This window comes from Prionailurus viverrinus, chromosome C2 (assembly GCF_022837055.1).
Source record: "Prionailurus viverrinus isolate Anna chromosome C2, UM_Priviv_1.0, whole genome shotgun sequence".
NCBI classification, from domain to species: Eukaryota; Metazoa; Chordata; class Mammalia; order Carnivora; family Felidae; genus Prionailurus; species Prionailurus viverrinus.
In genome coordinates, this window is record NC_062569.1 from 18,566,540 (window position 1) to 18,589,752 (window position 23,213).

Sequence of the window (23,213 nt, forward strand, 5' to 3'; positions counted from 1 at the left end):
AAGGCCTAACTCTTGATGCTTCCACACTGGCCTACTGAGGCTATCTGCACATCAAACGGACAATGAGGAAGCCAGGTGGAGAGATTACAAAGACGACTGACAAGCTGCTTTTGTTGGCTCTGAACGCTATGTGTGCATTACAGAGCATTCATACTTTCACCCATCCATTACGTCAGGACGCGCTAAGTACTGTTCTACTTCCCTTCACTGGTTTAGACACAAATTTGGGGTAGCAGGTCTCTAAATTTTATACAATTTCTAGATATAACAGATACAGATATCTAGACATAATGGGTATGAAGACATATCAATTATATCCAGACGTAAAAGAAACTCTACGTAAGAAAATGTCAGTAAATCTGTCCATTAAAAAAAGACATTTACGGGGGCGCCTGGGTGGCTCAGTCGGTTAAGCGGCCGACTTCAGCTCAGGGGATGATCTCGCGGTCCTTGAGTTCAAGCCCCGCGTCGGGCTCTGTGCTGACAGCTCAGAGCTCGGAGCCTGTTTCAGATTCTGTGTCTCCCTCTCTCTGACCCTCCCCCATTCATGCTCTGTCTCTCTCTGTCTCAAAAATAAATAAACGTTAAAAAGAAAAAAAGATATTTACAAAGTATATCTCCAAAAGCTTTTTACAAGTTGGAAGTTTTATGTGAAATATTCAAGTACAGGCTAAGTGTGGTGGTATATCATTCCTTTACTTAAAACCCTCCAATGGCTTTCTACTGAAATTAATATCATCTGACTCTTGCCTACCTCATCTCCTACCACTTTCATCCTTATGCACAACATCCAGCCACGCTGGCCTTCCCCCATGCAGCACCTATTTTCTGTCTTTCTGCCTAAAATGTTTTTCTCATGCCTACGTCCTGGTCATCACTCATGGCCATCTCCCTAAAACAGTGACCCAGTCAGCTTAGTCGCTCACTATGCCATTACCCTGTTTTAATTCCTTAGTACTGAAATTACTTTCGTACATTTTTAAATCGTCCCTCCCTCCATATGAATGTAAGGCCCATTAGGAAAGGGACATTGTCTTTTTTACTGCTCTATCTTCAGGACCTGGCACAACCGGAAATGCTCAGTAAATGTTAGAATGAACTGAATACGGTGAGGAGCAGCTGGTTACAGCTATATCTTAAGTCAAAGGGCTTTACGATGGAACAGGCCAGGTCAGGCAGAGACCTACGTATTGGCAGTCTGCTCAATGATGCGTACTACTCAGCCTGGCTCACAGTTAAACAGGCAGAGAACACAGATGGAGCAGGTAGGAGACTGCCCCGCCCACCCCGGCTGAGTCACAGATAACCCTGCCAGGCCTCAATACACTTGCAAAACTAGTACGAAGACTTAGCTGGAACAAACAAAAATCTGTTGTTATTAATAAGTACAGACAATTCTCATGATGCAAATAATGTGTGTTCAGTAGGTTATATATTTTAAAAACTCATTCGAGGAACATAATTAGTGCCCTACTAGACTCCATATAAATACCTGTTACGGAATGAATCATACCTTCAAAGTTAGGCCAGTAACAATTCATAGATACGGTCTGGATGTACCCAATTGTATCTCTCCCTCAAAAAGTCAAGTGTCTATAAACTATCTGTTTTTTTTTGACTCAAGTGAGTATGTCCAGAAGAAATTTCTGAGAAGACTTCATCCAAGTGGTTAATCCTTTTTTTCTAGAAAGGGCAGTAAGGGAAGGGGGCACACCTGGGTGTAAGAAAGCCAAAAACGCAAGAGTGAACTGACAGAGATTTTATCCAGAAAGGAAAATGCAAATTAAGCCTGCAGTAATGTCATTAGGTATCCTGAGATTTGACTTACCCCCTTAAACAAGATAGCATCTTTTTTGTTTTTTAATTTTTAATGTTTATTTATTTTTGAGAGAGACAGAGACAGAGCGTGGGGGGTGGGGGGGGGGGGGGCAGAGAGAGAGGGAGACACAGAATCTGAAACAGGCTCCAGGCTCTGAGCTGTCAGCACAGAGCCCGACAGGGGTCTCAAACTCACGGACCGTGAGATCACGACCTGAGCTGAAATCGGACATCCAACCGACTAAGCCACCCAAGCGCCTCAAGATAGGATTTCTTTTTATGAATCTCCAGGTCAAAGACAATGTGTATATGTTATCATCCTCAAACCACACACTACAGTAGATAGAGGCTTGCCAGAGATCAGAGAAGCTTCAGAACTGAAGACAACGGTTTTGGAGGGGCTTACTGAAAAGGCTGGGGAATCTAAGTCTTTGGAAAGCAGTGAGAGTTGGACTGTAACAAACACCCATGTAGAAAGGTTTCAAGAACGGCTCTGGAAAAAGAAGAACATAGCAGTAATCTAGCAACAGAATGGAGAATGGATAAAAATTTGTTTATTAATACACACCACGTAATAATTAGGACACAAGAGAAGAGTACAGAGAAGGGAGCAGCCAATCCATTTAGCTATAAAATTTCCATCACAAACATTAATTTGGACTCCAAGATCTTAATAGCTTCCCCCCCCCCCCCCCCCACAGTCATAGTGTTTTAACTTGCAGGTACTACAATATAGAATTTCCTCCCAATATACATAAATGTAAAATTGCTGCAGTAAAAGTAGTAGTAAAACCCCCTGTATCTACATAGAATCTAGCAGTATTGCCAGAGAAAACAGAAACCAATTTCAAATTTCAGTTCTAACAAGAATTGTGTCCTCAGCATATGGTTTATTTTAGGACTGGTCCATATCACTTGACAGTGTTTACTATGTATAAACACTTCAGATGTGAAAACATCTCAGGATACTGAACTACAGAGAAGAAACATTTTCTGGGAAGGCTACCAGTCTAGCTGAAAAATGAATCCATGCATCCTGAGGACTCTCATAGAAACAATCGCTCAGAAAAAGGACCAAAGCCAAAGAAGTATCACGTACTATTAAGTAATGTACGATATTGCTATCTTTACTGCTAGTCTCTGCTCACACATTACTATAATCACTTAACATACATTTGGTTTGAAATATTTACTTAGGTTAGAGGAAAGTTATCTTTCATGTTTAGAAGAATATCCTCCTGGGTGCTTGTTATAAAACAAATGTTTTCTTTTACAGTCTTTGATGTATACCAATTCAACATCTCTTTCTTTAGGATAAATGTGCTCCAGCAAAGTCTACTAAGAAATAAAATTTTATAAAGCCAATTCCAATAAGTTACCTTGAAAAGCTGAGATGTATTCCCATAGAGGAGGAAGGAGAAACTTACGTTTTTGGCGGAACAAACTCCCTATGTAGCCAAACACTTGTGGCTCCACACGTTATCATCCGATTCCCTCTGGCAGTGCCTACTAACGCTTGCGTGATCCCAACTAACAATCTGAACTGTAAGAATGTCTTCCAATCCCGAAAACTTCTGAAGTCTACCCTCAATGCTCCCAGAACTCTGTATCCCTCTGTAAGACAGTCCGAGTCACTGACCTCACCAAGCAGCACAATCAGGCTGCCTTCATCTTGCCCAGCGACCTCCAGTACCAGGATTTGAGCCTGAAGCTTCATGTTATACAAATAAAAACCATTTCTCTAGGTCATCGATTTTAATTTAGAATTTGTCAAAGTTATCTGAATAAGACACACCACAAATAATTTCTCCTCCAAATACTCATTTACTGTACAAGCACACTAGAAGAGAACCTCTAATGGTTAGAAAATGTGAAAAGTATCAATCATAACGCTAAGAACCCACTTTTAAACAAAGCTAACGTCAATGAGATATACTATGTTTTTAAGACTAAAAGTGTAGTAAAGTACTTGACTGGTAATTTTTGTGATGACATGAGTAAAAGGACACCACAACTAGACCACTTAGAATGTCTACCGTTATCACTTCCCCCAAACCCCTCACACCCAAATTTGAATGGGAATCTGGCATCTGAATTTTTACACACAAGCTACTTTGTACACATACTGTTCTAATGAGAAGTCCTAAGATAAACATTTCCATCATGACATTTTCTTACATGAAACTATTACCACCCACATTTAACAATGACTCTAGTTGTCCTACTGTTCCCTGGCTTCCTATGTGTACTTTACAAGTATGTGTCTTAGAAGACCACTCTCAGAAAAAGGGACAACTTTAATTATCATGTTACACGGACCAAGACTACCTGGATAATATAAAACAAAATAATAAATAAAATGAGGTTGGTAAATGATTGGAATGAGGATGCTTATACGATGATGCTTTAAGAATTCCAGGTAAGTTCAATGTAAAGCTTGAACAAAACAGCCAATCTTAAAAGGATGAAAAAATTGAGTATGATGAACAATTTACACTGTGTTAAAAGTATACACATGTACCCACTCATTCTCATGCATCCACAAGTATACAAAAGGTCGACACAAATCAAAGCGTGTAAAAAAAATTTAAGGATGGCAGCAGCAATTTACTGATTTTCCAATTAATCCACTCCCTAGTATTTTCAAAATAAGCCCTGCCAAAGGTATTCATCAACATGTGATATACGGACCCAGCACTACTTACATATGATATCCATACTACAATGGAAGCCATAAAGATCACAAAGAACTTGAATCTACTAAAATAGGAACTTTTTTCTAGTGGGGTGGGGAGAGGAACCTTCCCCGCCCCAAACCTCAAAAATCCTTTGAGAATACACCAAAAATGAGAAGCACTCTCCCAAGGAAAATAATTACATGATGTTCTGCCCTAAAGTATAAAAATCTGATAATACTAATGTACCTCCCCTGAATAAACACCATGAAATCTTCTAACTGGAAAGAAAAACACAAACATCTTTTCCTTCTTGAAAATCATCCCCTCTTTTGTGTCACATCTCTTACATTAGATCTGTCTTGTAAAGGTCACCAAAAATTTGAAATTGTGAAATCCAGGTTACTTGCTCATCTTTCCTGACCTCACAGTGTTATTTCAGAGCTGATGACCACTCTACCTCAAAATGCTTTCCACTCACTACGCTCTCGATTTTCCTGCTCTCAGTCCCCTTTGCTCGCTTCTCCTTCAGGCCATACAACCTCTAAATGCTACAGGTTTAAGTCTGCATCCCGGGCCCTCTTCCCACTACACCTTTCTTCTCTAGGTGAGCTTGAGGCATTCCCCAGATAAGAGCTTCTATATATTGAACGTCTCCCAAATGTACATGTAGCTCAAGCTTATGTGTCTATCTTGAGTTCAAAATATTCCTCTAAGTTCCAATTACTTATATCTAACTTTTAAAAAAATTTTTAATGTTTATTTATTTTTGACAGAGAGAGAGAGAGAGACACAGAGAGAGAGACAGAGCATGAGCAGGGGAGGAGCAGAGAGAGAGGGAGACACAGAATCCTAAGCAGGTTCCAGGCTCTGAGCTGCCAGCAGAGAGCCCGATGTGGGGCTCGAACTCACAGACCGCAGATCATGACCTGAACCGAAGTCAGTCGCTCAACCGACTGAGCCATCCAGGCGCCCCTCTTATATCTAACTTCTATTTGACACCTTCATTTGGATGCCTCATTAGTATCTACCTGAAACCTAACATACCCACAAAGAAGGATTCATTTTTTCTCCCCCCCCCCCAGAAATGTTAGAACACATTTTTTTTTTTAAGTTTATTTACTTATTTTGAGAGAAAGAGACAGAGAGAAGTTGAGTGGGGAAGGGGCGGAGAGGGAGAGACAGAATCCCAAGCAGGCTCTGTGTTGTCAGATCAGAGCCCAACGTGGGGCTCGAGCCCACAAACTGTGAGATCATGACCTGAGTGGAGATCAAGAGTCAGACATTTAACTGACCGAGCCACCTAGGCGCCCCAAAGACTCATTTTCTATGCCGTCCTCATCCCCAAACACATAAAGATCCTATTCCAGTCTTGTTCCTCTCAGTAAAATGAGGCCATCATCGAAGACCACAGAAACTTGGAGCCATTCTTGGTCCTTTCTCTCATCTCCCCATGCAATCCATCCATCAACAGGTCCAGGTGATCTAATCCCATCTTCACTGCCACCATCTTAATACGAACTGCCATCACCAGTTGCCTAGAATACACCAATACCCTCCTTTCTGGTCTCCTTTCTTCCTCTTGTGCCTTCCTCCCCAGTGATCTTCCACACAGCAAGTAGGGTAGGAAAATCACTACTGAAATAATGTCACTTTCTTGCTTCACAACCTTGAATGGCTTCCCACTCTTAGAATGAAAATCCAAACTCTCTATCTTGGTCTACATGATCCTGCATCACATGGTTCTCCCCATCTCAGGGCCTCCGTGTTTGTGTTTCAGTCTGGGATGTTCTTCCTGTACTTTTCACAAGGACTCCTCCTTCCTTCTCATTTTTCAGGTCTTTGCCTACATGTGTTTTTAAAACCTTCTCCAAGTAACCTCCCTACCCCAATTATTCTCCATCAATGCACTGTTAATTTCTCTTACAAGCTGACTCAACTTGTAGTTATCTATCCTTCTACCGGTTACTGTCTGTACTGCCTACTAAAATTCAAGTTTCAGGGAAGTCTGAAACAGCATGGGCTGTTTCAGATGAGGCTCCAGCTGCTGGGCACCCAAAAGAGGGGTAGGGGCCCAGCATCCCCTCCTTGCCCCAGGCGGGGCTCTGCAAAGAGCACCCCAGTCACTCCAGCACGACCTCCACTGCACAAGCTTCTGGCCCTGGAGGCAGATTCCCATTTACCTAGTGTCAGCATCCTACACACTCCCATCCAGGCAGAGAGTTCTCCACAGCCAAACCTACCAACAGGGGAGCAGTTGGAAGGTTCTGATCAGATCCCTGCTCTCCTATCCTCAGCCTTGCAGACACCTTGAAGACCAGCAGCAGAGAGACCCCAAGCCCAGTGGTGAAACAGCTGAGTGAACTATTTGAGACTGAAGCCCCCAAATCAAATCTTCCCCCAGAGCCTGTTCTGCCCTTAGAGGCAATTTCATCTTCTGAATTAGACATGCCTCTGGGTACCCAGTTTTCCCTTGAGAACCAGATGCCATCCTAGAGCCAGAGGGAGAGGAGGTGTGCTCCAAGGAGGAAGCAGGACAGCCCTCAGAAATCCCCATGGCCAGCCAGGGCTCAGACGAGCCCTTGAGAGACCCTGAGACTCCTCGACCATTAGTTTTTGGTTTTTTTTTTCTTTCTAATGTTTATTTACTTAGAGAGAGAGAGAGAGAGAGCGCGTGCGCACTCACACATGCATGCGCATGTGCGAGCACAAGTCAGGGAAGGGCAGAGAGCGGGAGAAAGAATACCAAGGAGGCTTCACAGGTCAGTAGGAAGCCCAAAAAAGGATTATATCTCATGAACTGCGAGATCATGACCTAAGCCAAAATCAAGAGATGGATACTCAACCAACTGAGCCACCCAGGTGCCCCGATCTTGAGGTTCTAAGTACCACAGATGGAAAGCAAATGGCAAGGTACTAACGAGATCTCCCTTCATCATCCTATTAGATGACAAGTCCTCCAGAACTCTGACACCACAACAGGGTAAGCGGTCTTCTCCCGAGTGAAAATGCCACAGAACTAAAGGAAGAGGCCATTCTGGAAGCTGGAGGCCACGTGTAGGAGTAGGAGCAGGACCAGGACAATTAGTACTTTCCAAACTTGGTGGAGAACTAGGCCATGTGTGGCCCCAGCACTGAGTTCACCAGAGGCCTAGTGATATTGTGTCCTCTCAACCCCTTCTTTTCCTGGGAGACTGGAAAGGCTCGTTGTCATGAATTTCCCCTAAACTACCAACTCGGGGACTGAGTACTTTCTTGCTTTCGAGTCTCATGTATTTACATACGTATTGACATATTACAGAAAGTGATTTTAAAAATAAGTAAGTAGGGGTGCCTGGGTGTCTCAGTCAGTTGAGCCTCCGATTTCAGCTCAGGTCACGATCTCACAGTTCATGGGTTTGAGCCGCACATCAGGCTCTGTGCGGACAGCTCAGAGCCTGGAGCCTGCTTCACACTCTGGGTCTCCCTCTCTCTCTGCCCCTCCCCCACTCATTCTCTCCACCCTCCCCCCCCTCAAAAAAAAACACTAAATAAAAACAGTAATACCGGACTTCAAGCTGTAATCATCAAGACAATATGGTACTGGCACAAAAACACTCAGATCAATGGAACAGAATAGAGAACCCAGAAATGGACCCACAAATGTATCCCCAACTAATCTTTGACAAAGCAGGAAAGAATATCCAATGGAATACAGTCTCTTCAGCAAGTGGTGCTAGGAAAACTGGACAGCGACATGCAGGAGAATGAACCTGGACCACTTTCTTACACCATACACAAAAATAAATTCAAAATGGATGAAGGACCTAAATGTAAGACAGGAAGCCATCAAAATGCTCGAGGAGAAAGCAGGCAAAAACCTCTTTGATCTTGGCCGCAGCAACTTCTTACTCAACACGTCTCCAGAGGCAAGGGAAACAAAAGCAAACATGAACTATTGGGACCTCATCAAAATAAGAAGCTTCTGCACAGTGAAGGAAACGATCAGCAAAACTAAAAGGCAACCGACAGAATGGGAGAAGATATTTGCAAACGACATATCAGATAAAGGGTTAGTATCCAAAATCTATAAAGAAGTTATCAAACTCAATACCCAAAAAACAAATACAGTGAAGAAATGAGCAAAAGACATGAATAGACACTTCTCCAAAGAAGACATCCAGATGGCCAACTGACACATGAAAAAATATTCAATATCACTCATCATCCAGGAAATACAAATCAAAACCACAATGAGATACCACCTCACACCTGTCAGAATGGCTAACATTAACAACTCAGGCAACATCCTCAGATGTTGGCAAGGATGCGGAGAAAGAGGATCTCTTTCGCACTGCTGGTGGGAACGCAAACTGGTGCAGCCACTCTGTAACAACAGTATGGAGGTTCCTCAAAAAATTAAAAACAGAACTACCCTACGACTCAGCAACTGCACTACTAGGTATTTATCCAAGGGATACAGGTGTGCTGTTTTGAAGGGGCACATGCACCCCAATGTTTATAGCAGCACTATCAACAATAGCCAAAGTACGGAAAGAGCCCAAATGTCCATCGATGGATGAATGGATAAAGATGTGGTCTTCACATCTTCCACACACACACATATTCCACACACACAATGGATATTACTTGGCAATCAAAAAGAATGAAATGTTGCCATTTGCAACTATGTGGATGAAACTAGAGGGCATTATGCTAAGTGAAATTAGTCAGAGAAAGACAAATATCATACGACTTCACTCATATGAGGACTTGAAGACACAGGACAGATGAACACAAGGGACGGGAAGCAAAAATAATATAAAAACAGGGAGGGGGACAAAACATAAGAAACTCATAAATATGGAGAACAAACAGAGGATTACTGGAGGGGTTGTGGGGGGGGGGGATGGGCTAAATGGGTAAGGGGCATTAAGGAATCTACTCCAGAAATCATGGTTGCGGTATATGCTAACTTGGATGTAAATTAAAAAAAATTTTTTTTACGTATACAAGAAAAATAAATAAATAAAAATAAAAATAAGTAAATAAAATAAAATGAAACTCAAATTCCACAAATCAGAGGCCAGGTGTGTTTTAGTCACCTACATAGCACAGAGGACTCTAATATCTTAAATGAATATGACTTGATTTACTCAGGCTGTTGTCACTCTTGTACAACACTGCTTCCTGATTATAATCTTGACTTTTTTTTATTTGAGGGAGAGAGAACGTAAGCAGGGGAGAGGGACAGAGGGAGAGATAAAGAAACTTAAGCAGGCTCCACACTCAGTGAGGAACTCAATGTAGGGTTCGATCCCACAACCCTGGGATCACGACCTGAGCCAAAATCCAGAGTCAGACACTCTACCAACTAAGCCACCCTGGCACCCCAATCCTGACCTTTTGACCTGTATCCTATCTAAAACTTCTAAGTAAAATCATTCTAAACTGCTCTGTTCCTATCTGAAAATGTGCTTCTATGTCTTTTCTTACAGAACTTATTAAGATCTATCCCACATCAATTTTCCATCAATTAAAATAGATACAAATACCCAGTGTCCTGGTATTACACATAATGATCATCATTTCAATACTGGTAAACCCTACTGAGCCGCCATCAATTATTACTATTTAAAACTTAGGGGCGCCTGGGTGGCTCATTTGGTTAAGCGTCCAGCTTCGGCTCAGGTCATGATCTCTATGGTTCGTGGATTCGAGCCTTGCATTGGGCTCCATGCTGACAGTAAGGAGCCTGCTTGGGATTTTCTCTCTCTGCCCCTCCCCCACCCATGCTTTCTCTCTCAAAAATAAATAAACTTAAAAAATAAAAAGGGCACGTGGGTGGCCCAGTCAGTTGAGCACCTGACTTCGGCTCAGGTCATGATCTCACTGTTCTGGAGTTCGAGCTCCACATCGGGCTCTGGGCTGACGGCTCAGAGACTAGAGCCTGCTTCCGATTCTGTGTCTCCTTCTCTCTCTGCGTCACCCTTGCTTGCTTGCGCGCGCACTCTCTCTCTAAAACATGTTAAAAACTTTTAATAAAAAAATAATAAAAAATAAAATTTAATGCTGACACAAGTCAGTACTAGAGATAAGTCAGATGTGACACCTGTAGCAAATGCAATGTTGAGTGCTATTTAAGAACTTCATAATACAGTCCCTTTATTGTGGCCTGGCATTTCCCTCTGTCCTATTCAGGTTCTTTAGAAAGCAGACAGGAAAAAAAAGAAGAAAGCAGACAGAATTGTTTCTGACTACTTTGTTAATTGACATATTAGTGAATAGTATGCTACCCCAAGTAACAAAACCCAGTGACAACTTTCAATTACGTTCTGCATACGAAAACTATTGGCTTCCTAAGCCTTTGCTGACTGGGCTGAGACACCACCTTGCCTTCCACAGGTTTATCATCTATGCAGTGCAGCGCAGCACAGACTCTACAAAGTAATCCATAATCACTTGCATGTATGTTACAAGAAAAAAAAAACACGAGCATACAGCAATTCCTGGATTACAATTTTCAAGCAAAGAGCTTTGATGAGCTTCTCAGCCCATAGAATAGGAAGTTTCCCAGAGGATTAGAGCCATATTCTGACACTAGTTACTAGGTCTTTTGTTTCACTTTACAGCATGGCTGCATTAAGAGAGGCTGAATAAGAATGGGCTTATTATGAAACCCTGTTTCACTCCACTGATGATGGGGAATGTGTCAGATGTCTCAGGCGGGTGCCAGCATCTCTAACGTAACTATCTGGAATAGCTTTAGGAAGGATTTGGGGGAACATCACTAGGAAGTCCAATTTACTTAGCACCCCTAAACCCACGCTCACTTGTTGGCAAACACTAATCTCATCAAGTCAAAACATGGTAATCGAAGGTACTGGTATTTTCTTTATACGTCTTCTCAATCTAGTCCACAGCACTGATCCTGTCTTTTGTAGAACACTGTGGTCCAGAGGTCCTCCGTGATTCCGAGAAGGTGAAAATTGCCAAAACTGCTCGAGTGCCAACTCAGAAAGACTGCCAGCAACAGACAGCTGTAAAATGTGACAGCAATTTCCACAGCTCTTTCCATTATTTTCTGAAGAGGGTAATGAAGACATTCCATTAAGCCTTCAGACTCAAATTAGGTTTTTGTGTTGGTGTTTTAATTTAACAAATATGTACTGTTTATCTACTCTTTCTTGGACAAGGTAGGGATGACAAAGACAGAATTCCTGCTCTCAAGGAACTTAAAGTCTATCCAGAAAGAACCAAAGAACACTGGGGACAGACGTTACTTCTTTCTGTTCTATGCAAGTAGCTGGAGTGTTATTCAAGGACGAAAAAATGCTTCCAATCCTCTAGAAACTGTCACTCTATCATAAAGTTCCAGGCTTCCGACCTTTCTAAATATATGCTTTCCACTTATGATCTCAGTTCTATAATCTATCACCTTCTCTACAATCATGTTTTAAAAACATTACAGTATCTCCCTCCTTGCCATTTTCATTTTTTTTTTCTACTTCTTCTCAGCCTAGAGAGCACACTCTTAACTCTACACTTTATTTTTTTTAATTTTTTTTTCAATGTTTATTTATTTTTGGGACAGAGACAGAGCATGAACGGGGGAGGGTCAGAGAGAGAGGGAGACACAGAATCGGAAACAGGCTCCAGACTCTGAGCCATCAGCCCAGAGCCTGACGCAGGGCTCGAACTCACGGACCGCAAGATCGTGACCTGGCTGAAGTCGGACGCTTAACCGACTGCGCCACCCAGGCGCCCCTTAACTCTACACTTTAAAGGCTAATGAAAAAATTTCCTTGACCTCCCCTAGAGCTTGCAGCTCACTTCCTACGTTGCTTCTTTTTTCTCCAGGTCCTTGTTATTTCCTCTCATCCTTCCTTTGTAGACATCCCACACGGCACAATTCTCAATTCTCTTCCCCTTGGCCATCAGGCATACTTCAACCATCATCCAAACTTTCAAATCTAACGTGTACTCCCCCAAAGCCAGTTCCAGCCTCAGCATCCCTGCCAGCCCACCTCAGGTTCAATGCATGTACCCTAAACACATGGATGTGTCATGATGCCTGCAGCACACTTCCAGAAGGTTCTGCAAAATAAATATTTAGACATTTTTAAAAGAGAGACAAAGCAAATGTGGTGAAATTTTAACAGCTGATGACTTAGATGAGTGTTCCTATATTATTCTTTCAGCTTTTCTATAAGCTTTGAAATTCTGTAAACTAAAAAGGTTGGGGGGAAAAAACACGTAAGATCAGAATCAAAGAGAAAAATCATGCTTCCTGCCTTTTAAGAAGTTTATAATCCATTTGTCTAATCTAATCTAATCTTAGACCAGGAAGATGTGAGAGTTCAAAGACCAATTAATAATAAATATATGATCAAATTGCAAATATTTACCGAGCCTACTAAGTGGCAGCAATACACTGAGCATTGTATTCGGTCAATGAGACAAATATTTAAACCTTGGAAGGAGGATCTATCTAATCCCTCTGTTTTCTCAAACTAGTTCATCTTCAGCCTTACTGATTTCTGTTAATGGCACCACAATTTCCCCCAATACCCAGAGAAGCTCTGACTCCTTTCAAGTCCTGCATCTCTAAAATCAGTGACGGAGTTCTCCAGATCCTACTGCTTTGCATCTCTCTTTCCTCTCCACTTCGATGCTGCTGCCTGCCTCCCTGCTAACCTGGTCTCCCTCATGGACTACTGCAGCTCTCCCAAGTCTTTCGGTTCCCACCAACTCCACTCAATCCTTGCTTTGTGTCTTTCCAGACACTCAGCTCTAACTGGATTATACTTCCAGCTCAAGAGTTTCAAAGATTCTCCAGTAACTGTATAATGATATTCAAAGCCTCAGCCTGACACTGAGGAACATAAACTTTATCTCTTACTGCTGCTTATTCTCCCACTCTTTCCTCTCTAGTCGTAGGTTTCACTATTGCCCAACGGCGCCCTCTTGGCCTTTCCTCTGCTACAGATGCCTCTTACTCTTCTACCCCACTTCTCATTTCCTCCATGAAGCCTTCCCAGATCTCGAAGTGCTGCAGACACTATTTCTCACACCCAGGTCAAAGCAATCTCTCGCTGCTCTGAACCTTCATAACACATACTGTGCATTTACTACTTCCCAAATAATATTCATGTTTCCAAGTACTATCCAAAATCTGTACATGCATTTCTTACCACCGTTACTAGACAAGGAACTCCTTGAAGGCAGCTTTCATGTGTAACAGAGACTCAAGGAAAGTGACAAGTATTTAATACTAGTATCTTTCACAAGAATCCCTAAGAAGTGAAATGTGCCTTGTAAGCTATAAGCATTTTTAACACTCAAGATACATTTTAACACTGGTACAGGGGTTTTCCTAACGCTTTTGTGGTAAAATGTGTAAAATTTGCCATCTTAGGGGTGCCTGGCTGGCTCAGTTGGTTAAGCATCCAACTTGAGCCCAGGTAATGATCTCAGTTTGTGAGTTTGAGTCCACACTGGGCTCTCTGCCATCAGCCCAGAACCTGCTTCAGACCCTCTATCTCCCTCTCTCTGCCGCTCTTCTGCTTGCTCTCTCTCTCTCTCTCCCTCTCAAAAATAAACACTTTAAAAAACTATGCCATTTTAACCATTTTTAAGGGTAAGACTCGAGGCCATTAATTATATTCACAATGTGGTACAATCATCACCACTATTTCCAAAATTTTCATCACCCCAAAAAGAAATTCTATGCCAATTAAGAAATAATTCCTCATTTTCCCCTTCCCCCACACCAGCCCTGGAAACCTCTCATCTTCTGTCTCTATGAAGTTATCTATTCTAGGTATTTTATGTAACTGCAATCACAGTATTTGTCCTTTTGTGTCTGGCTTATTTTATTTAGTGTAACATTTTCAAGGTTCATTCATACTGTAGCACATAGCAGAACTTCATTCTCTTTTATGGCTGAATAATATTCCATTGTAAATGCCCCATTCTGTTTATGTATTCATCTATTGATGGATACTTGGGTTGTTTCCCCTTTGAGGCTATTATGAACAGCTATAAACACTGACTGACAAGAATCTGTGTGACTCCCTGTTTTCAATCCTGTTTCAATCAGGTATATACCTAGGAGTGTAACTGCTGGGTCATATGATAATTCTGGTTAGCTTTCTGAGGAACAACAGCAGTATAGTTTTACAATCCAGACACAGGGTCTTTTGGTAAACACAACAGCCACAAAAGTTCCTACTCCCTTAGTAAGCAATTCACTTCTGGATAGACTTCCTTCCTTCCTACCTTCTCAAGGCCCCAGCTAATGATCTTAATTTCCAGGAACCTGACCCTGGTTCAGAGGCTATTTTGATTGTCTTGACACTCCAGTCTCCTGGTTCTCACTATTTTTCAATACTGCCTTTATGCACTTAAAGGCAAGCACACTTAACTGGTAACTCTCCAAATGAAAACTTGTTCAGATGCTGGTCACATTTAGCTTTAATGCATTTAGTAACACCAAATGAATGAAAGATACATAAAAAGAGTTTTTTCAGGTGAGATACAGGATTTTGTAAAGGATGACTTCTGCTGAAACCATTTCTTACACCCAAACAACCATTTAAAGCATGCTGAACTTGGACAAGACGTAGAGGCCTTGACTATTGCAAGGAAAAGATCTCTTCATTCCAAGGTTAGCAGCCTGGGATTTCTAAACTGACATCTCATTATTACCACCAAATCCAGATTTTGTAAAACCAGAGAAATACCACAATATTCAGTAAATTCTCTGAAACTATCCAGAAGGATACACACAAAGTGCAAGCTAGCTTGGAGTACGGAGCATCTCTGTGCAAAGGGGTAGCATCAGAACAGATCATGAGGGGAATTTTTCACGTTTTACTACACAACTTCTACATCTCAACTTTTCAAAAACATTCACTCTTATGTTGTTGTATAATGGCTTAAATCTGTACTTAAAATGCAAGCAATAAAAGGCAATGTTAGTAAAGAGAAAAATATGAGCTATTAAAAGGAGCTAAATGGGCAACTCTAACAATACATACAGAAAACTCTAATCTCATTTGAACTTTACAATACTAGGAGTTAGGCAAGTCAGATGGTCGGCCGTTTTAGTAAATGAGAAAAAAGGTTAAAAAAATGTTAACCTCTTCCAACAACTGCATTGTATTTTTTACATGCTCTTCACTTTAGCTTTAAAATTATCTTTTTTTTTTTTATTTTTTTTAAAATTTTTTTTTTTTCAACGTTTATTTATTTTTGGGACAGAGAGAGACAGAGCATGAACGGGGGAGGGGCAGAGAGAGAGGGAGACACAGAATTGGAAACAGGCTCCAGGCTCCGAGCCATCAGCCCAGAGCCTGACGCGGGGCTCGAACTCACGGACCGCGAGATCGTGACCTGGCTGAAGTCGGACGCTTAACCGACTGCGCCACCCAGGCGCCCCTAAAATTATCTTTTAAAAGGTAAGGTTTAGCTGTAAAACTTCAAAATCAACTGTATCTGGGGGCCCCTAAGTGGCTCAGCCAGTTAAGCATCAGACTTCGGCTCAGGTCATGATCTCACCTTTCCAGAGTTCGAGAGCCCCTCGATGGGCCCCGCCCTGTACTGACAGCCCAGAGCCTGGAGCCTGCTTCAGGTTCTGTGTCTCCCTCTCTCTCTCTCTCTCTCTCTGCCCCTCTCCCTCCCTCCCTCCCTCTCTCAAAAATAAACATTAAAAAGAATTTAAAAATAAAATAAAATCAACTGTATCTGATTACATAGTTCTCTCAAAAATAAAAAGTATCTACTTGGGCTTACATATTTAAGAAACACAAAAATAATCATCAAAATGCAATAAAGTTATATAAAACAAAAACCTATTTTTTAATTCTTCACCATGCTTGAAATGCTTAATGACTTCTTGAAGACATTTTATCTTAACATAATGGCTCTAAAACAATCTGAATTTTTAAGTTTCAAGTCACTGTATGAATAGTTTACTCAAAACACCAGTATTTTCTTAAAATAAAATCTGAAGTTTAAAGGACTTGGACAAAATTTCATTTATTATATGTAACCATACTGTTTACAGACATTAATGTCTACAGATTATATAGCTGTAACTAGTCAATTCAGCAAAGCTTGAGCCCTAGGCTAGGAACAGCAGGTGCAAAACTGACTCTAGTGGCCCAGAGTTCACCAGCTATCTGAAAGGCATAATTTCATTTAAAACTCAAAAAAATAAAAGGCATAATTTTATAATCCAAAATAGGGCATGCTTTAAGAAATCATTACAGTACTTAAGACAGTATTTTTTTCCTAAACAAACAGACAAACTGCAGGGAAAAAAAATCCAACCAAATGCACAATACATGAGTTCGGAGACCATTACTTCATCTGTATATATAAAAATAACCAAATAGTTCAGAACTACGAAAGAATTTGATTTATACAGCAACATAGAGAAATTTTAAAATATTCAGTTAAAATACTTCTCACCTGGACACTGAATATAATCTGCAGTGTTCTAAAAAAAAAAAATCTACTCAACACAATATACAACATTGAGGATTTAACTTTATGTGCTCACACATTACAACATATTTAGCAATTGCATTTCACACAAGTTTAAGTTCAGTAACTTTGAAGTTTGCCAAGTAAAGTGCTAAAAATTACTGGAATGCAAGCAGTGCACCTTCAAGGGAAGCAATTCTTCCACTGATCTCAATACACAGTTGATTATTGCAGAGATTACTTTCCGCCACTGCTATATTTTAATAAATATGGTTTAAATTTAAAACCACAGGCTGAATACTGACTGAAGAAAGGGAGTCCTATAAAGGATTAATATACAAGATACATCAATTGAGGAGCACCTGGGTGGCTGGGTCAGTTAAGCATCTGGTTAAGATCTGACTCTTGATTTCGGCTCAGATCACGATCTCACAGTTTGTGAGTTCCAGCCCCGCATCAGGCTCTGCTGTCAGCACAAAGCCTGCTTCGGATCCTCCGCCCCTCTGTCTTCTCTGCCCCTCACTCACACATTAATTGAAAGTCAATTGTTTAACTCACTCAAAATATAATTTATAGTTGATGAAACCACAATTTCAGAAGAACCAAGCTATTGAGCTCTCACGCTGAGAGTAATTATTGGAAAAATTTATTAAAAATAAACACATGCATTCAAGGTCATTTAATTCACGTATTTTTAACTTCAAAAAGTATCCCCAAACTAAATTATCATTTTCCATCTCAAATAATGTACATTAAAATATTAAATACTTCAATCCCATAAGGTACCAACACAAAAACAAAACCAAATTCATTTCAAGTAGCTGAATATTGAGACTACTGTGTAACATTTAGTCACTAACTCTAGAAAGCCAAGACAAAGGAAATACTGTAATTCATATAACAGAAGCAGCCACTCTAAAAAAGTTTTTCAGGAAATAAAGCCACCTTTATTCTTAAAAGTCAACATAATATACATTCTCTCACAAATTAAAGTTGTTTTCTATGAAATTCAGCAAATTTTTTTTCATAAAACAGTCATCCTGTTTGGTGCTTCACCAGAGTACCCGCAACACTCACAGGTTTCACCCTAAAGGGGTAATTCGGATGGATTTCTAAGGATAAAAGTTCTACATGTTCAGCAGCACAAATCACACAGGAACTCAGCTAAAATGGCGTGAAACTAAAGTATATCTTATGTTTTAAAAGTTATTAATCCCACGAAAACCCTCAAATTGCTTACAAAGCCATTATGTTTGTTTGTTTTTAAACAATTTTAATCTTTATTTTTGAGAGAGAGACAGACAGGCCACTAGCAGGGGAGGAACAGAAAGAGAGGGACACACAGAATCCGAAGCAGTCTCCAGGCTCCAAGCTGTCAGCACAGAGCCCGACACGACTCTCGAACCCACGAACCGTGAGATCACGACCTGGGTCTCAGCTTAACCGACTAAGCCACCCAGGCGCCCCAGAAATCCATTATGTTTTGATAAATGTTATTAGTTTTGAAATCATGCTTTAAAAACCTTGTAATTTCATCAGCTAAAGTCGTCTGAACTCACAAGAAACACACACACTTGGAAGAGACATGATACCAAACAGGAGCAGTAACCACAACAGCACACATCTACCATGGGGAATGCCCAAGGATTCAACACAACCAACCAAAGGGAACTTTAGGCTTCAATCTGAACAATGGTTCCACTAAGATAAAAAGATGTCACAGCCCTAACCCTTACCCATTTCTCCACTTTCTCAACAGTGTGAAAAGATTCTTAAAAGCCGTGAGAGAAAGTGTTAAGAATAATTAAGTAGTTCAGTTACAAACAGTTTAAGAGTCACGACTTTCTTTACTAACAGGACAAAATTTTACCAAATATCCCACACCTGACCAACATTAAGAACATAAACAACCAAAATGCCAATATTAAAGTTTCCATTAACCATACATTAGAAAGTTCAGCATTAATAAGCAAAATATTCCATTTAGTTTTTCAACTTGAATATCTCCACATACTTCTTTTAAACTCTGTGGCCACTGAATATTTTCTTGTTGGTAACTTCTTCTACTTCTACCTTTAAGTTGAGAACACTACTGAAATGTCACATCCTATTCCAGTACTAATCCTGAGAGCTGAGAATTAGATTGTTATACTTAATTTTTTAAACTATGGGAGTAACAGAATTGAATTAATCCCCCTTACATACATGACTCTACTACAACATATAATAAGTCCTTCCTCAAGTCACTGTTGATTTAATAAAATTCAAGTCTTCCACCTTACCTCAACAGTATCACAACGGCTATTCTAAATAACATGAAGTGACTAACAAGGCGCTGAAAAGCTGATATCAAATTGTTTTGAAACTGAAACACACATATGTATACAGTCTGAAGCAATTTTGAGAAAAAACACCCCTACCAAAGAGTTAAATCTATCAAATTTTTTAAAAAACCTTTTTAATCAAAGCCGCAAATTATTTCCTGGCCTGCCAAAGTCCAACACAAAATTTGTATATACAATGAAATAAGTTTGAGGATCCACTGTGAGATTTAACTCTATGCTATATTAGCTTAATAGAGAGCTTGAATAACAGATTGCGACAGCAAAGCAATTTTCTAAAACAAAATGTACCTGAGTATCTAAAAAGGTTTTACATCATCCTTAATGACATATCCAAAATCCACCATTAGGCAAATGTACATCTTTAAATTCATTTTATAGTTCTGTTTTATATACGTAAAAGCGTTCACGCCAGATAAATCCATTACTTCTCTTCAGCATAGCACTGAAACTGTCAGAGACTCATCAAAACATTACTCTCAGGTTAATCAATTTCAGCGGTTACTTGATGGTAGCACCAAAATAAGCATTAACCAAAAAATAAAAGCAGAAATTTTTAATAACAAAAAGAAAACTCCCAAGATAAAGATTAGAAGAATTTTAAAAAGAAAAAATGTGAAAGGAAGCTCACCTGCAGTTAGGTGGAGGGTCTAAAGTGATGTCTGCCAGTTCCTTCTGAATCCTGGAGTCAGGGAAGTGAGAGAGAAACACAAGAAACATGAAGGCGTTGGTAGCCTCCCACCGGTAATGCACAGGTCTGGCAGATAACTGGGTTGTGTTCTAACTGCCTGCCATGATAACTGGGTTCTACTGAGGGAGGAGGAAAGTACACATCAAAAGCTTCAGGTCCGTAGTTTAGAAAAAACTTTTTTCCCACCGCAGTGAGCTGGCGGTCCGGGGTCTCTTGTGATCATCTAACATGTTTCGGTTCCAGTCTTGCCTCGCACACTAAAGCAGTTATTTTTCTCGGGGTTTTCCATTTAGGAAATAATTGTAAAGCTTCTCACTCGCCGACTCGTTTTCTAAGTTGCATTAGAATGTGCCGGGACACATTCACTTCTGCGCTGCACGTCTTCTCCCCTGGACCGACAAACGCAGCCGCCGCGCGGGTGGGAAGGGCTCGCCCCCGCCCGCCCGTCTCCCCCCACCCTCCCTCCCCGGTCTCTGCCCGGGTCACCCGGGCACCTCGAGCGCCCTCCGGCCCGCCCTGGCAGGGCGCCCCCGCCAGGCCGCCCCGCGTTCTCAGTGACGAAGCCAACATGGCCGCTCCCCGCGAGGCCCCTCGGGCCCTGACTGACCTGCCCCGCGTCGCGGGGGTGCCGGCGCGGCGCAGGCCGTGCGCCACAAGGCCGCCCTCTCCGCTGGGCCGCCCCGGGCCGCCGCCCGCCGGGCTTCCCGCCCCTAGTCCCCGCGCGCCCGACGACTCGGGCGGCGCACCCCAGCCCAGCGGGTGAAGTTGCGGGCCAGGGGTGGGGAGAGCCCGCGCCGGGGCTCTCCGCGACTCCCTGGCTCGCCTCCACCGCGTCCCGGGATCTCCAGCCCCGACGCCGCGCGCGCAGCCTAGGGCGCTAACACCCCCGCCGACCCCTCCAGCTAGGCCAGACACCAGCAGCCGGCCCGCACAGGTGCACCCGGCCTCTGTCCCGCACACCGCTCGCACTCTCGGCTCCCCCTTTCCGGACCTGCTTTTTCCCGGACATCCTCTAATTTTCCTTAGGTCTGTCCCCTACCTTCTCCATCCCACCACGGACACGGAACCCGGGACCCCTCCGCCCCCCCCCCCCCCTTCTAGCTCCTCACCAACCCACGACTTCACAAAGAGCCCCATCCCCCACTCCTAGGCCGACGGCACCAGGCAGTTCACACCAAGCCCTGGCCTTTGTCTTCTGCTTACCTAGGTGCTTAGAGCATCAATTAATACGACAAAGTTTGAGGCCTTTAAGTGTCTTCCATCTCCTAAATGGTGCCTTCTATTTTTATAACCTTTCTTGCTCCTATCACATAAAACCCTAAAGAGCTATGTTACAACTTAAGAATCACACGGAGGCAGCACAGTAATAAAAAACTAAACACACATTCTAAAGGCGATCAGAAATCACAATGAATAACTTTTCTCTTTCCAAAGGTTTTCTGAGCTGGCTAGATGCAATGGAGAATAGGTTTTAGAAGGTAGTGTTTTTTTCCAAGTGTGAGTAAAGAGAAATTAAGGGTGGTGATTGGGGAAGTTCTTTAAACCTTCCTATTGGAGGACATTTCCTGTCCCCTACAAATCTGGTCAGTTTTAGGAAGCTGTTTGCTCACTGTCTTTAGGGACATCTACTTATCTGCGTCCTGCTAAGTTCTTTTGCTACCAATAAGCATTTCAGTTCTGAGACCTTCCCAAACACCCCTACTGTTTGACTCGTTGTATGTTAGACTAAAACTCTGAAATTCCAGTTTCCTGATTCTTTATCTGTATCTATTGAAATGACTGTATGTTAAGACCTAGGTATATAGGCAAAAATAACCTCCGCCTGAGCACAACTTGTATAAAAATACCTACTGACCTCACTTCTCCTTGTCAATACCAACTCTACCATAAAATACTTACTGAATAGTTAATTCTTTAATACCTAAAAAGCATAATACCAACAGCTTTACCAATTCACCCCCGCAACAAACATTTGCACCATTTCCAGAATTACTGGCACAAGATTTGTGAAGTAACTCATATATATGTTCCACAGAATAATTCTTGTCCAGACCACTCTCAGTGGGGGCATTTCCTCTACCTGTGGACTAGAAACGAAACCACTTTCCATCAAATATGTGGTTAAGTAACTTTACGTCTGCCAATTCAGGCTTCTTTTTTATTCTCTCTCCTGCTATAGTGCCCCTTCCAAGTCCACGGGCAACACTCACCTTCCAAGTCAATGTATTTCACAGAGCAGCTTCTATAGGGTCCTACTAACATTAATTTCCCCCTTATTTTTTCCTGAATACACTGTTCCTCTCCATTTTTTGCCTCTACTATTAATCTTAGCTCTGCTTTAACACTCCCTCAGCAAGACGTCCAGGGAGCCAAAATTGATGTTAACTTTACAGGTAAAATAACCCTTTGTAGCTTTTCACCTTTTTTTTTTTTTTTTAACACCTACTATCTCTTTCCCAGGCAATTCCAAAAAACTTAACTTACTTAGAATAAATGGACAAGTTGTGTCTAATGAAAAATACACCTCAGTAATTTGCTGACACAAAGGAGGCTATTTTTTATTTGACACCTGTGCTTTTACCCCCAAATATATTCATGTGTGCCGGGGATATCCTGGTGCACAAAAAATACTAATGACCTAAAGCAAATATCCTGCCTTAGGTCAGGTCAAAAGCTGCTCCAGCATGGATGAGGGAGCACAGCTACTGCAGATGGGGGTGGAAAGGGGTAGGAAGTTGGGGAGATTAAGGAAAGCCCCATCTAAAGTGGGCAGGGTAGATGACAGGTTCTGGGAGAACCAGCACGGGCTCATCAGTGAGGGCCAGTTAGGACTCCTGGGAAGCTGACCTGTACTCAAACCACCACTCTGAAAGTAAGAACAATCTTGCTAAGGCAATTTTGCCATTTAACCCTAGACCTCTACACTATTTAAGCTAAAATCACTCTTTCACCCTCCCCCCCATGATTAGGTCACCAAAGCACTTCACCAACTTTTCAGATTTCTGGGAGAAAGAACAAACTTTCAAACTCTTGAGTTCCACAGGCTCACTACTCAGTGGAGAGATCTAAAGACTCATATTCCATTTTATTTTACATTCCTTTAAGAAGGATACCCCTATTTAACCCACCATTTGTATTCCTTACTATCTTTCTGGTTTGCCACTTTAAAGTTTAATGACTGTCCACCTGAGAGCAGCAGGATTTATGAAAGGGCAC

The 23,213-nt window shown here is 41.7% G+C and overlaps 1 protein-coding gene and 1 pseudogene across 2 annotated transcripts in view; one reads left to right on the plus strand and one right to left on the minus strand.

The window, feature by feature from the left end:
• UBE2E1 (ubiquitin conjugating enzyme E2 E1) overlaps positions 1-23,213 on the minus strand; it is an 82,300-nt gene that overhangs the window by 56,725 nt on the left and 2,362 nt on the right. Inside the window, exon 3 of one of the 2 annotated variants that reach the window (XM_047874520.1) lies at positions 19,938-19,988. The exons of the other annotated variant lie outside the window; for it this stretch is intronic. Within the exon in view, the coding sequence (XP_047730476.1) occupies positions 19,938-19,988 (51 nt within the window). The remainder of the gene's footprint in view (positions 1-19,937; positions 19,989-23,213) is intronic. 2 annotated transcript variants of the gene reach the window in all.
• Positions 1,157-12,543, plus strand: LOC125175044 (uncharacterized; annotated as a pseudogene).